Source organism: Eurosta solidaginis, chromosome 4 (assembly GCF_040869045.1).
Source record: "Eurosta solidaginis isolate ZX-2024a chromosome 4, ASM4086904v1, whole genome shotgun sequence".
NCBI classification, from domain to species: domain Eukaryota; kingdom Metazoa; phylum Arthropoda; class Insecta; order Diptera; family Tephritidae; genus Eurosta; species Eurosta solidaginis.
The window spans coordinates 28,806,451-28,823,019 of NC_090322.1; the positions used below are offsets into that span (position 1 = coordinate 28,806,451).

Here is a 16,569-nt window from a genome sequence, read left to right on the forward strand (position 1 = left end):
AACCAGTGGTCTTATGTCGCTTCCCAATGAAAAGATTTGTCTGCAAATGAACGACGCTCCAAAATGAAACAGAAAGGATGAAGAAAATTAAGGAAAGCGAGCTTGATGAGGAAGAGGAAACGAAGTTGAGCGAATAGTACATATGTGCGATTGTTTTTCAATTTTTTTATTTAATGTGTATCACATTTTTATTATAATGTGGCTCATTTCGGCGGTTAGCCTCACGTGTTGCTTATAGACAATTCCAACAAAACACGTGTCAAAAATGTTAAAAAATCACTTATCCTGCTGACTTTAGCTTTGACTTAAAAAAATCATTACAGATTAGGTATTTAGAGATGCTGCGATAAAAATTGATAAAAACAACACCAAACAAACGGTCGCCAACGTTCATTCATACCACTGACGTACACACACACACGAATGCACCCTTGCCGCACCACTCATTTGACCACTAATTTGATTTTTATTTGTATCCTGTATAAAAACATACACACATATATGTATGTATGTACACATTACAAATATTTTTTTATTAATCCGATTAGTGGCGAAATTATGACAAACACCTACCCAGCGTCGCCAGGCGTCAAAAGTCAAAGGAGAGTGGCGCTAAGATATGTTTTTTTGTGTGTGTAAGTATGTTATTGTATCTATGTAGGTTTATACGCACGCGCCACCTCAACGCAGTGCCAGTATTCAACGTCATCTTCACTTTCACTGCCTATTCTGTTTGTTGTTAGTCCCTTCCATCCCTCAGCGTCGTCATTTTGACTCTCATAGCTGACTGTTGGCCTGTGATAAGGATTAAAGGCAGATTCCCAGGAGTGCAGCAGGTACCCAACTTAGTAGTCACGTGTGCGTAGACTTCAGAATATATTTTTCTCATTTACGTATAAATATTTGTATATTGAGTGGTAATGAATTTATGATGAGCTATTCTGATTTGCGTGCAGCAAGCCACGTTATTCAAAAGACCTCAAAAAAAGTGTCGATACTACGATAGACACTGTATGCAACTAATAAGTGACACCCGCGGACTTAATGGGGTTTGTAGTATAGCAAGCCTGCAGTCAAATCAATTCATTGTTAACTACTTCACAACTAGTATGTATCCTAAACCAACTAATCAGCCCACTGTCTTTTTCCATATAAACAACTGGTATATTTAAAATTAGTCCGAATGTGCCCAAGATATTCTAGATCAATTAGGAGAATGAATTAGACTGTGGTGCTTAACATCATTTTTGCTCAAAACCTTTGAGAGACTGATGGATGTGTATATAAAATTCAATATGGATGGAAAACTGTTCCCCACAACACAATATGCGTACACCAAAAGCAAGTCGGTAGACACGGCATTGTATAGGGTGGTTAGAAACATAGAGAAAGCCTTGGAATATAAGGATTACGCCTTAGGAGTCTTATTTGATATTGCCGGGACTTTCAACTATGTCTCTAAACAGACGGTCATAGTTGATCTTAATTACGTTCAAGTATATCCAGCTCTAACCATATATATAAATCCGCTGCATTCTTAATTTCAGGATGATTACTTCACAATGTGTGTTGTATGAGGCACGAAAATAGTGGGCAGAGAAATGCCGCAGGACGGTGTATTACCACCTCTATTGTGGACGATAGCTGTCAACCAACTGCCCAGGCGATTCGACGATCTGCCAGATAAACTTACGATGTACTCAGATGACGTTGCAGTTGTCATAAGTGGAATTTGCCGTCCAACAATTAGGTCTTTGGTGGATCGATATACATACCTGGCCATTTAATGTCGGATTGACCGCCAACGCGGAGAAGATGGCTATGGTCTTGTTTACTAAGAGGTATAAGGTCACGAATTTGGGAGGGGTTGCCCTGTACTTGTACAAATTATCTAGGATCTCAACGTGGAGGAGAGAGTGAGAAGGCACTTAATGCATGTAAGAGAATGATGGGTGCACGTGGGGTATATCGCCCTCTCTCTCTCAGCGATTGTTAACCCTATCCTGTACTATAACGTTCGTGTTGGGTAGACAGTCACACAAAAAAGAACCAACCTCAAAACGTTAGATGAGGCTATCAGTGCTTTGCATTACAGAAGCCGATGGTTGCACTGTATGTCATTTAACACATTACATTTGTGCGGCGAAGAACATAGCGTAAATAAAATAATTTAAAAAAAAATGTTAAGTTAAACGGTTTTATTGAAAACAATACTTACATGAAATAATAATAATACGAAAAGCTAGAAAATAATTAGGTAGGTCCTAGGTACTAGTCATCACACTCCTTATCAATCTAGGGCGTTGATCAGACAATTAAATAAAAGCGTTGGGCGCGTGAAATTTCTAAAAATGTGAGGCGTAGCATAACCTGATTAAGGTTCAGTTGGTTTTACTTATGACTATCAATAGAAATATGACGCGTCCAACGCTTTTATTTAATTGTCTGATCAACGCCCTAGATTGATAAGGAGTGTGATGACTAGTACCTAGGACCTACCTAATTATTTTCTAGCTTTTCGTATTATTATTATTTCATGTAAGTATTGTTTTCAATAAAACCGTTTAACTTAAAAATTTTTTTTTAATTATTTTATTTTCAAGTTTTTAGTCTTTATTTAATTGACTGTTATTTCTCATTCTATTTAGTTCATTTAGTGACTCATTATTACAAGGACTCTTTCCTGACATTTTGTTACAACCTAAGTCCTCAATACATAATCCTTCCAAAGACTTTACTCGACTGCGCCACGTATGCTTGTCCCTCCTCCAACTCCAAAATATTTTGATGTCACTTCTACTGGACTGTATGCAATATTTGTTCCAAATATGAGCCAAATCGGGCATCATAGTCGCTTTCTATTCATGTATGTATTATGTGTTCCAAATATGGACCAAATCAATTCGGACCACAAATTCAATTTTTGTGAATATCTCGATCCATGCGCCACCTAGCGGCGATTTTTTTTCACAGGTCGATTTCTATTCTTGCATGTATTATGTGTTCCAAATATGAGCCAAATCGGACCACAAATACGATTTTTGTGAATATCTCGATCCATGCGCCACCTAGCGGCGATTTTTTTTTACAGGTCGATTTCTATTCTTGCGTGTATTATGTGTTCCAAATATGAGCCAAATCGGACCACAAATACGATTTTTATGAATATCTCGATCCATGTGCCACCTAGCGGCGATTTTTTTCACAGGTCAGTTTCTATTCTTGCATGTATTATGTGTTCCAAATATGAGCCAAATCGGACCACAAATGCGAATTTTGCGAATATCTCGATCCTTGCGCCACCTAGCGGCGATTTTTTTCTTATTATTGCATTGTCATCGGGTTCTGAACTATATTCCAAGTTTCAAGCTTGTAGCTTATCGGGAAGTTACTTAAATTTCAAATACAAGATTCGTTCACAACGGCCGGCCTGTCAACTCAAGCTAAATAAAACCGTTTAAAAACTGCGACGAGACTTAACGACTCGGGGCAGCTTGAGTGCATACGTGTATTAATAATGGGTTAGCGTCATCAAACACTGGACGAACAGATCGATGGTGCCTTAGACCCACAATGGAGGTGGATGGGTGGCGCAAGGGTGTCCAAATGGCAGACAATGTGATACATGTAGGGTTTGGCGTATACTGCGATGGTCCGAAAATAAACAGATCCTACAAGCTGCCAGGTCACTGTAGTGTTCTTTGGGCGTAAGTTTTTAAGTATTTTGCCCTGCACGCCAGGCTAAGACTCCAGCTGTCAGAAGTGATACAGCTATCAGATCTAGAAGCAACAATAGCATAGATCATAGAAAGCTTCTAGTTATTTTTTAACATAGATCCTGGTTTTTAATAGCGGTTTTCGGTTAAAGAAAGTTTTGGTAGCAACACGGACTAATTCTGTCTAAATAAGGTCTTCACGGAACGGGCACTTCAACCTAACCTAGGATGCATGATGAATAAGTATTTGACTCACATGGGTGAGGTCACGGATTCAAGTCCTGAAACCGGAAAAAGCAAAATTTAAATAAAAAGGACTATTGAAGTTGTTCTTACTGTATCAAAGACCAAAGCTCTGAGTTATACATGTACCAACATTGACTTTTTCAGATTAATTTGTACCCAGTCAGAAAATTCTAGAAGCAAACCGCCAACAAACGATTTGTGTTAATCTTCCATACGAATAACCACATGTGCTAGTTTTTCGCGGAAATAATGAAACGTCTTTGCCTTTTTTTTCCGGTTTCAAGAAGTAATATCAATTGATGGAATGCTAGGCCAGAATACATACATAGGTTGCATACGTAAAAATTAAAAGGGTAAAAGCACCCAATAGTGTTGGACGCCTCTGTGGTATGTAAATATGTTAGGATGTCCATTATTTACGTACCGTTATATACATACACTAACAATTTTTCGATGTCATTAGGGCATGCCGAAAAATAGCAGAATATTGAATTAGTTATATGAACAATTGTAAACACCGTCCGCCTAACTATGTCTTTCTCACACCAAACTGTCTTACACAGAGGATATTTTCTTCTATTCCTCGCCATCGTTTAGGCTCGTTCGAAAACATTAGTTTAACACTCTGGATGTTTTGAGGACTACCGCTGAAGTGAACATGGTAAAGTCTGATTAGTTCCTCCTTTTTAAAAGGGGTTGGTTCAGAATTCCAGCACTCTTTAAGTCAGCAAAGAATTCGCTCCCATTTTTTACAGTGTTTTTGTGTACCCAAAATGTGTATGCTCAAATCGCTTCAAAGACAAGGTTTATATTCTTTTGTAATCCCGTCATCGTCATTAAAATATAGCTCCCATCTATTGGACTAAAATCGTTACGTTAGAAGGTACTGTAATCCGAATGCAGATTATGTCGATAAACATCCACCTTATATGTTCGCCGGATCAATAGCTCTTTTAAGACCTTGGGGAGATCAAAGTTATCAAAAACTACTTAATTCAATTTGTTTTCTGGAGGAAGCATGCTTAAGCTGCAGGCTCGCCAATATATGTATATATATATTGATAGTCAGGCGGAGATTAAGGCAATAATCTCACTCAGTCTTTCATTGAGCATTGGAGAGACTTCGCTCAGTTCGGACCATATATGTACACAGGGTACCCGGTCTTAAAGGGATAAACGGCAACAAAAAGGCCGATAAAAAGACAAAGGAGGGCGAAGTACTGGATGAATCGACCACAGAAATTGCACATGAGCTATGAAGTAGTAAAAACGTGAAAAGAAGCTCGGTATCCTAGATTATGTCCTAGAAAATTTCTAGTATTTGCCATGAGAACAAAGATATTCTATAACTTAAGACCTGGTACCTTATTCGGGCTTTTCCGTTTGTTCGTCAAACAAAGTCTGGTAACACTATGAACACATTCAGCCTATGTGAGGTCCTTATTGACAGCCCAGTTCAACCTAACCTATTTAATGTTTGGTTTACTGACTTGAGCTGATTAGCTGCTGAGCCCTCCACATACATATTACTTTGTGCTGTTACAAACGTACATTATGTGAACAATGTTGTTATAAAATTAGTTCGTATGAAATAAGAGCGGCCCTAATATATCTGCTTCGCTGGTCCTGTAACAACACACACAAATACAGCTCCACAGTATGGCATGTGAAGGGTAGTTTTTATTCGCGCTGCCATATTGTCTGCCCTTTAGCGCCGCCCACAAACGGGGTGTGTTTTTAACCACAAGCAATGATAAATATCGATAGAGCAAATTTTCTTTCTAAAAATGTTTCTTTCAAAATATAGACACAAATGTCTACTTCACACTTCGAATTCGTCACCGAAGCAGTAATGACTGTTGCACCGTGGCAGTGACGGTCGCGCATAGTTTTAAGCCAAGTTGTTCTTTCCTCATTTTCTTTTTTAAATTTATGAGATGGTCTGGATAACAGCCGGCGAAACGGAGGTACATATCTCCGCGACATCCAAAAAAAGTGAAACTAATAATACAATAAGTACTGCGAGTGGATCTAAGCGTCCTAAATTAGAAAATGATTCACCTAAGCCCACTACGGAATCAAGATCAACCACACCAAAAGCGGTTGCAGCTCCAGCAAACGAGATCGTACCAGCAACATTGCCCGCTTGTATGCGTGCATGTGCAATGAATGGAATCCCACCAGCTTTGGTGCGCATACAAGTAGCACCGGCAGTCTGTTTACATCCCAAAACGGAATCGATATCCGACGGTGAATTATCAGATTTTTCATTAAACGATACCGAAGAAGAAGAGGAGGAATTTCGCAGTTGTGTCCTCTCGAATGGTAGTCAAGAAGAAGGTGAGTGCTTGATAATGACTTCTTATGCTTCTTCTGAGCTTTTCACCTACTTATACTGCGTTTCCTTTTCAGCTTCGCGCTCTCAATCTACCTCACCACGGAACATGAACATACTCCAGCCACCGCGTCAGACAAACTCTCCAACAAACAGCAGCAATATTTTGAAAAATGCACAACCCATTACCGGCGGTCCGGTGCGCAAAGTTTTTACAAACACGCGTGAGCGTTGGCGTCAACAGAATGTCTCTGGCGCTTTTGCTGAGCTACGTAAATTGGTGCCCACACATCCGCCAGACAAAAAACTTTCCAAAAATGAAATTCTTCGCATGGCTATTAAATACATTAAACTTCTCACTGGTGTTCTGGATTGGCAGAAACAACAAGAAGAGCTGCAGCATTCTAACGAGGCCGTCGAGAGTTATCGTGAGGAGCGGCGTCCTAGCAATGAGTTAAATAATAATGATAAACCAAGATTGAATGGACATCTTGAAACCATTAACAGTGTCTCTCGTGAAACTCCCTCACTACGCCAAGTGCATGTCAAGCGCAGCAATAGTAACTTCCTCACCGCAAACTCTCAACGCAATAATAGTTTGCTTATGATTGCCCCATCTGCATTGAATACACGTCCCATTAAAATGGAGTACTTGGACACTGGAGATCTGGCTGTTAACACTGCTGGTATATCTGCCATCCCAACAGAAGGGCCAATTCCAATGGCTTCTCAAGCTTCAATACTGACCGGTCGCATGAATGGTGTATCTGGTGGACGTTCGAATAGACGAAAGTTGAGTTCAAGTAGTAAATCGTCTGGTGGTCTATCGAGCGAATATGTGAATAGTAAGAAGAAGAAAGAAAACTAACTGATGCTAAGTGGTTCTTGATGAATAGTGAAGGCATGTGCATGTGGATTGTTATAACTATTGTATGTAATTACAATAACAAAATTATGGATATTAAATGTGCTTTAATTATAGAAAGTGTTATCGATTAAGCTCTTGTGGGTGGTGTATGTTATATAATCATAACGACGCTGTTTATGTGGTTGAACAGCTTCACTACTGGAGCGAATGTAGCCTGTGAGTTTCGCTTGTATATAGGTTCTGTGGAAGCCCGGTATTACGTGAATTTGGCTATGTCGTATTTTAGGCAACACAACTTGACGAAAGACTCAATCAGCCTCTGGGATTTTGAACCACGCAAGAGATATGATTTATAAAAGTCAATTTTATTAAATAAGGCTACACTGTTATGACGGACCCTGGTCAGGAAATAAAGCCCAAGTCAATCCGGTACATAGAAACGGCCACGTCAACCGACAGCTGATGCTGATTATAGCACCCAACCACCTGAACATGCTCCTCACGTTGGAACGGCTGATTTAATTCATCACATTCGAACATTTATATTAAGATCATAAGATTGAAATGATATGACTATTGAGCCATATATGTACAGTGTTTTTTTCTGCTGCCCTTTTAGTCCTGACTGATGTCCGTCAAGGGGAACGTTCTTCTCGCAGGTCCGTTGAATCCACATAAGCTTACTTTATTCCGCTGGGAGAAAGCTTGTCGATAGTCACAAGTGTGCGATATGGGAGGAACATTTAAAGGAACCGTCCTGCTCCCCTATTTTACTGAAAATCCACGGTTTACCAGCCGCCAGCATGGCTTCCGCAAATTCCATGGCACCACCGCCATTCTAAATGTCTTAAACCCTCAAAAAATTACGGACTAAATCAAGAAATCTACAAAAGAAGAATTCATAATTGATAGCACAGCTTCAATAGAAAGAAGAAACAAAAGTCAATACAGAACGGTTATAGAGCTTGACATTCACTGCTCCTGCCGAACAAAAACCTAATTAACAACCAAAAACCCGCCTCCGAGGTTTAAAGTTAGTGTGGTAGCCTAACCAACCAACGGTCCTCGTTTTAAGCGATGGGACTAATCATATTTATATGTACACCTCTTAGCATCCGAGATCTCACGAGTTTCTCTTCAGGGTGAACTTTGGACATAATAGGCACCAACCGGAAAACAGTCATCGAGTTGCTACTCGTTAAAGCATAAAAGCTGATCAGTGTGACTAACGATTTTGCTTTATCTAAACCTAGCTTCTGCAACATAAACCTTCTACACCGTGTGTTATAAGCAATTTTTGGTGTTCGAAGAATTGTTCAATCGAAACGCTTCTAGATTAGGGCTGATCAAAAGGGTGCCAGAAATTCATATAATGACAACAGCAGCAAGGACTTCTTTATCCTTTAAAGTACTTTTTGGAAGAGCTTTATTGCTGCCTTTGCATTAATTAACATGCTAACCGAATTGGACTGCTTTACTGTGAGTCACTTTAAGCGTCTTCAGATTATCTTGACTACAGCAAATAATTGCTGGTGGTCTAACTAGAGGGTTGTTGTTGTTGTTATAGCGATAAAGACACTCTCCGAAGGTTTTTAGGAGTGTTATAGAAGTTCCGGTAACAAGCTTCATTAAGGTACTAGCCCGACCATCACGGAAATGATTTAATATGACCACATTGAATATTCTCGGCCATCCCAAACATGAGCCCATTTAACTTGATATGAAAAGCTCCTACCGAGGACAAAATATTCATTCGTTACGCATAATGGTTTTAGGTCTGAAACGATAGTATCTTCGTATGTTCCAAGGAAGCCTAGTGTAACGAATTCTGCGGATTTCTGCTATTTATGCATCTTCTGCTAACGCTCGAATCGCTGAACTGTCGAATAAATAACTCCAATATTCTGTGTTGCAAAATGGTCTTTATTAGACTACTTTGGGAGTTAAATCAAACTGATTCGTTATTACTCAGCTTGCGCTGTTTTTATACTCTCGATTTCCTCGTTCACCCATTTCTCCTAAAGTCTAGTGACTTTGCGAACAGTTGTAGCTCATGCTTGGTTAGTTACCAGCTATATACTAATCCATCTGTAGTCCTATCTCATAGCCATGTGCGTGTGTATGTGTGAGTAACTACTTCGGCTGATGACTACATATATGTGTGAGATATCTCTTCGTCGCCTTCTACATAAGAGTGGCTGCTTTATTGTTGCTGTACATTTATTTAGTACCAGCTTATTGATACTTATATTCGTCACACTGCCCTCCACCTAAGTCTGTTCGTCCCGATCCGACAAATCTCTCGATCTAACCGCTGCTAGCCTCTCCAAATGAACCACCCTTATATTTCGTGGTTTCCCAATTGTTTGTATACGGTCGACGACATCACTTATCTACTTCATAACTTTGTATCGGCCTTCCCAGGTACATTGACATTTTGAATGAACACCTTTCCTCCAGTGAGGGTTGTATAACATTAGCAAATCTCCCTCCAGGAAACCTTTGGAATTGTTGTTCTTGTCGTGTTTCATCTTACTACTCATTATCCTGGTTCGTTCCCTCACAGTCTGTTGTCTAGCCAATGAACTACTTCATAGGGCTTGATCTTGACGGATTGCCCTTGCATAATCAGTATCGTTTTGACCTTTCACAACAGTAGTGCTCGCTGGCTTGAAACCAACCTTACATTCTTTGTGGGGAATTCTTTCCTTCGTTTTAGCGAATCTATTTGATTTAATCAATGCCAGTGTTTTTCTCCCAGGTACCTTTGGTTTTGATTTGTTTTGCCCATTCGTTCCATCAACCTTTGCCCGATCTACTGTCGTCGACTTTTGTGGTGTTTGTCGAATCCCCTCCACCAACACTCGCTGATCCTGGCTGACCAAATTTCAACAAGATATATCAAAAATTGATGGACTACTTTGCTTTCAAGAACAGACAGGCGGACATGGCTTAATCAACTGAGGTCGTCATCCTAATCTTTTCTTATTGATCATACTTATTGATTAAGAACTTAACTAGAAATTTTTAAAAATTACGGGAGTACCCTAATAAAATTGTGCACCGAAGTACAAACGGTATACAAACACACATTTATTTGACTTTGTTGATATTTAAAAAAAAAATTTACTTACCTAAATGCTACGTAGCGATTGCATTTCTATGCAGCTTGCGTTTTCCAATGGCTCTTTCCTCAAAGTGGAGATCACAGATGAACCCTTTGCGTTTCGGTGCAGCCCCCAAGTTGGCTAGCGACTTTGGCAATAGCTCTGCATCTGCGTTAGCTTTACACAATTTTGGTCTTGGAGTGGACAGCTTTTTCCCAAGACAACACATTTTTCATCGATCGGCACTCTTTTTTGTAAAAGAAACTCTTGTAAAAATTTTCACGTCCGCACACTTCAAAATTTACATTACTTACTTACTTACTTACTTAATTGGCGCTTAACCGTCTAAACGGTTATGGCCGTCCAACAAGGCGCGCCAGTCGCTCTTTCGCTCCGCCAACCGGCGCCAATTGGTCACACCAAGGGAGTTGAAATCGTTTTCCACCTGGTCCTTCCAAAGGAGTGGGGGCCGCCCTCTACCTCTGCTTCCATAGGCGGGTTCCGATAAAAACACTTTCTTGGCCGGAGCATCATTTTTCATTCGCATAACATGGCCTAGCCAGCGCAGCCGCTGCGTTTTAATTCGCTGGACTTTGTTGATGTCTGCGTATAGCTCGTGCAGCTCATCATTAAATCTTCTTCGGTACTCGCCATCGCCAACGCGTAGAGGTCCATAAATCTTTCGAAGAACTTTTCTCTCGAACACTCCCAAAGCCGCTTCATCTGCTGTTGTCATGGTCCATGCTTCTGCCCCATATAGCAGGACGGGTACGATAAGTGACTTGTAGAGTATGATTTTCATTCGCCGAGAGAGGACTTTACTTTTCAATTGCCTACCTAGTCCAAAGTAGCATTTATTGGCAAGATTGATTCTTCGCTGGATTTCAGTGCTGATGTTGTTGGTAGTGTTGATGCTGGTTCCCAAATAAACGAAGTCTTTTACTATTTCGAAATTATGGCTGCCAACAGTAGCATGGTTGCCAAGGCGCGATTGCGCTGACTCTTTGCTGGATGACAGCAGGTACTTCGTTTTGTCCTTATTCACCATCAAACCCATCTTTACCGCTTCTTTTTCCAGTTTGGAGTAAGCAGAACTAACAGCGCGGGTGTTTAGGCCGATGATATCAATGTCATCAGCATATGCCAGTAATTGCACGCTTTTATAGTATATTATTCCAGTGCGTTTAAGTTCTGCAGCTAGTATAATTTTCTCCAGCATCAAATTAAAGAAATCGCACGATAGGGGGTCACCCTGTCTGAAATCTCGTTTAGTTTCGAACGGCTCGGAGAGGTCCTTCCCAATTCTGACTGAGCTGATGGTGTTGCTCAACGTCATTTTGCACAGCCGTATAAGTTTTGCGGGGAAACCAAATTCAGACATAGCGGCATATAGGCAGCTCCTTTTTGTGCTGTCGAAGGCGGCTTTAAAGTCGACGAAGAGGTGATGTGTGTCGATTCTCTTTTCACGGGTTTTTTCCAAGATTTGGCGCATTGTGAAAATCTGGTCGATGGTAGATTTACCAGGTCTGGTTGTCGGGCATGCACTCGTCCGCACATACTTTGCTAAGAAGCTGCTGCATGCACCTTACCAACTCCTCGCCGCCGTACTTGAATAGCTCCGCGGGCAATCCATCAGCGCCCACGGCCTTGTTGTTTTTCAATCTGGTTATTGCTATTCTAACTTCGTCATAATCGATTGCGGGATCGGGTTCTTCATCTCTGCGCGGTGAATTGCTTCCTCCATTTAGGAGAGCAGAGAAGTATCCCCTCCATAATCTAAGCACTCTCTGGACATCAGTTACAAGGTCGCCGTTTTCATGCCTACAGGAGTTTGCCCCGGTCTGAAAACCTACCGTCTGTCGCCATATTTTTTGGTAGAATTTTCTGGCGTTATTCCTGGTGGCTAGCAGCTCAAGCTCCTCGCACTCACGCCTTTCTGCTTCTGCTTTTTTCTTCCTGAAAAGGCGTCTCGCTTCCCTTTTCAACTCACGATAGCGTTCACACACTCCTCTTGTCGCGCTCGCTTTTAACGTAGCCCTGTAGGCAGCGTCTTTTCTTTCGGTTGCAACGCGGCATTCTTCATCGTACCAGTGGTTTTTTCGTGGCCGCCGGTAACCAAGTTTTTCATCGGCGGCAGTACTAAGTGCTTTGGAGATATGCTCCCACTGCTCCTGTATTCCTTCAGGATGAGTTGTGCAGAGAGCAGGTGTGAAAGTCGAGGTGCGAAATCATTGGCAGTCTGTTGTGATTGAAGCTTTTCGACGTCTAGCTTTCCTTGTGTTTTTTGTTCCTTGGTTTTAGCCGCGTTGAGGCGTGTGCGTATTTTGGCTGCAACGAGATAATGGTCCTAGTCGATGTTAGGTCCTCGGATCGTGCGCACATCTAAAACACTGGAGGCATGCCGTCCGTCTATCACAACGTGATCGATCTGATTGCGAGTATTTCGATCAGGAGACAGCCATGTAGCTTGATGTATCTTTTTATGCATTAACCTCGTGCTGGATATGACCATGTTTCGAGCACCGGCAAAGTCAATCAGCCTCAGTCCGTTAGGAGAAGTTACATTGTGTAGGATGAACTTTCCGACTGTAGGGCCAAAAACATCTTCTTTGCCCAGCCTGGCGTTAAAGTCGCCAAGCACGACTTTTATATGATGACGGGGGCAGCGCTCGTATGTGCGTTCTAATTGTTCATAAAAAGTGTCTTTCACCTCATCGTCTTTCTCCTCTGTCGTCGCATGGGCGCAGATGAATGATATATTAAAAAATTTTGCTTTTATTCGAATAGCGGCGAGACGCTCGTCCACAGGCGTGGACGCCAGCACTTGGCGCCAAAGTCTCTCTCCCACCACGAATCCGACGCCGAAACTGCGCTTATTCGTATGGCCACTCCAATAGATGTCACAATTTTTGATCTTCTTTCTTCCTTGCTTCGTCCAACGCATTTCTTGCATGGCGGTGATGTCAGATTTTGCTTTGACGAGGACATCAACCAGCCGGGCATCTGCACCAATCCCATGCAGGGAGCGGACGTTCCAGGCGCATGCCCTCAATTCATTGTCCTTCAAATGTTTGCCATGGTCGTCATCAATAGAGAGTGTATTTATCCGAGCCTTGTTGTTATATTTCATTGGAGTATGGTTTTACGTGGCGGGTCCCAAGCCCAGCGCAGAACCCGCTCAGCGGGGGTGTAAATATTACTTGTACGTTTATATAGCGAGCCGCTTGCTCCAAGACAGACGCCCGCTTGCAGCCGCACCTAGAGGTGTACAGACGCTGCCGATGAGATCTCCCCCGGCTAGCCCTTAAACCGATTATGTCAGAGTGGCCTAGCCAGGTTGTCGCCTTCTCACATTAGCTCACCGCTAAACGGATTTTTAGCGGCTACCCAGAGGATACTTGGCCGCAAGCGACCGGCAGTAGTGAGCTGCTTGAACCGCATGCAAAAGAATCGCTCTGGCCATTCCCAGGTGAATGGCGGTCAGAAGCTTTCCCCACTTTCGTGGACGTCTACACACGGCTCCACATTACAATGATCCATTTCCGTTCGGGATGCAAACGATACATCGATGTTTTCGAAACTTGATGTTTTCCCCATTAATATCGATGTTTTGTTAGACAATACATCGTCGATACATCGGAAAAAACTAACTATTTATAAAAAACTCGCTTTGGAAATATGGGTTTGCATCGGGTTGGTGTCGAAATTCTGTATGTACAAAATTCTAAAAACAAAATTCTGCTTTTTAAAATTATGCTTTTTTAAAATTCTGCTTTCTAAAATTCTGCTTTCAAAATTCTGAATTACAAAATTCTGTATTAAAATATAATGTTAACAATGTTAAAGAGGGTCATGTAATTATTTTGAAAAGTGCGCCATGCATAGGCGGCCTTCGGCCGCGCTTATCTAAAATAACCCCGGGCTACGCCATGCCAAGTCCGGGTGTGTGGTATAACCATGGCTACCGCCACGGTGATGTCCTTCTGCGTAGTATACCCTTGTGCGTAGGCGGCCTTCGGCCGCACTTTAAAAAAATAACCCTTAGCCGATCCAACACCGACTACGCCATGCCATGATTCCGGAATTTTGACTTCCAGAATTAAATACGCAGAATTTTGAAAAAGCAGAATTTTGAAAAAGCAGAATTTTAGAAAGCAGAATTTTAAAAAAGCAGAATTTTTTTGCAATTTACAGAATTTTGTCACCCAGAATTTTGTCATACAGAAAAATGACACGCTCCCGTTTGCATCATTAGTTAGCTTTACTTTGTTCTGCCCTAAATTTGTATATCTGCATACATTTTAATAAGCTTTTTCCGTCTAACTCTCCCTCGCCCCTCTTCACTTTTTCCTAATCTTTGTATTCACCCCTCCCTCCGTATTTTTCGCTTCATCTATCTCCATCTTCGTGTCATTCTATCTCTTTCTTAGTCTCCTTCTCTCTTTTCTCTTCTCTCAAGTTTTTCTCATTCTTCTTCATATCTTATTGCCAGTCCCAGAGGTTGGTATGTATTTTGTTCCAGTCCCATTCCGAGTCTCAGTCCCAGTCCCACTCCGAGTCTCAGTCTCAGTCCCAGTCCTAATCCCAGTCCCAGTCCGTCTCTGGTCTACTTCCCGGAAAAAAGCATCGGAAATACTAATATAGGCAAATTTATATACCAAATTCAGGCAAATCGAATAGGACGTATGTAAATAGGTATGTAGGTATTATTAATTCATGTCTTTATTTCGGCTTCGCAGGCATATTTATCAGTTTCCCAGGTTGATGCGACTAAATCGAATATCACAATGAAAATTACTTAAAAGTTCTCAGCAACAGCTTTCAATATCCAAAATACACACACATTCTAGGTGTGCCCGGGTCCACGTTTTGGCCTATATCTCGAGAACCTAGTCACCAATAGGTATGAAAACTACGCTGTATTAAAGCACTCATCAGCAGCTTCCATTTGATATCCATATTGTATAAACACATTCTAGGGGTGCCCGGGTTCACGTTCTGGCCTATATCTCGAGACCCTAGTCACCGATAAGTATGAAAACTATCCTATACTAAAGCACTCATCAACAGCTTTCATTTGATATCCATATTGTATAAACACATTCTAGCGGTGCCCGGGTTCACGTTCTGGCCTATATCTCGAGACCCTAGTCACCGATAAGTATGAAAACTACGCTGTATTAAAGCACTCATCAACAGTTTTCATTTGATATCCATATTGTATAAACACATTCTATGGGTGCCCGGGTCCACGTTTTGGCCTATATCTCGGGACCCTAGTCACCAATAGGTATGAAAACTACCCTGTACTAAAGCACTCATCAGCAGCTTTCATTTGATATCCATATTGTATAAACACATTCTAGGGGCGCCCGGGTCCACTTTTTATCCTATTTCTCGAGACCCTAGTCACCAATAGGTATCCTGGTCCACTTCCCGGAAGAAAAATTATTCGACATTTTATTCTAGATATAACGCTACCTACATACCAAATTTCAGGCAAATTTAGAATAAATCGGTCCCTGGTCCACTTCCCGAAAAAAAAACTTTCACAAACACTCTCCGGGTTCCTATTAAGTTATCCTAAAAATTTCATGGCAATCTTTCTATCCGTTCTCGAGTTATGGAGTGACAATCAAAGTGTACTTCTTTTTATATATATAGAAGATACCACCAAACTATAAAATTTTTTTCAGACAACAATGAATGCTCTATACGTAAGCATTCGGTGAAATTTGAAGCCTCTTGCTGTTAAAATGGAGCAGTAATTACGAAAAACTTCTTTTCTGAACAATCGGTTGTGGGGGATATATGCTATATATACGGCCGATCTCATCCATTTTTCCAGACAACAATATGTGCAATATACGAAAGCATATGGTGATGTTTGAAACTTCTATCTGATAAATTAAAGAAGATATGACAAAAAAACGCTTTTCTGAAAAATCGATTGTATAAGGGGATATATGTTATAGTGGTCCGGTGCCATCAAATGTCTAATCAGACACCAAAATATACAAGCTGACCAAATTTGATCAAGACATCAAAAATTGAGGGACTAGTTTGCTTTCAAACGGACAGACTGGCATGGCTTAATCAACTGAGGTCGTCATCCCAATCTTTTCTTAGTGATCATACTTATTGATGCGTCTATATCTTCTCCTTTAAGAACTTACAATGTTGAGATTCGTGACAGTCTTAATTTACCATTACATTTTCGGGAAATTATTAAAAATTACGGGAGCACCCTAATAAAAATTTGCAGCGAAGTACAAGCGTGCATACAAACACATTTAT

General features: G+C 41.1%; 1 protein-coding gene across 2 annotated transcripts in view; it reads left to right on the plus strand.

Moving 5' to 3' along the window:
- The window catches only part of HLH3B (Helix loop helix protein 3B), a 65,119-nt gene extending 57,861 nt beyond the window's left edge, over positions 1 to 7,258 (plus strand). For both annotated transcript variants that reach the window (XM_067781047.1, XM_067781048.1), the window contains exons 2-3: positions 5,900 to 6,302; positions 6,375 to 7,258. In XM_067781047.1, the coding sequence (XP_067637148.1) occupies positions 5,900 to 6,302; positions 6,375 to 7,165 (1,194 nt within the window). In that variant the 3' untranslated portion in view covers positions 7,166 to 7,258. The remainder of the gene's footprint in view (positions 1 to 5,899; positions 6,303 to 6,374) is intronic.
- The last annotated feature ends 9,311 nt before the right edge of the window (positions 7,259 to 16,569 follow it).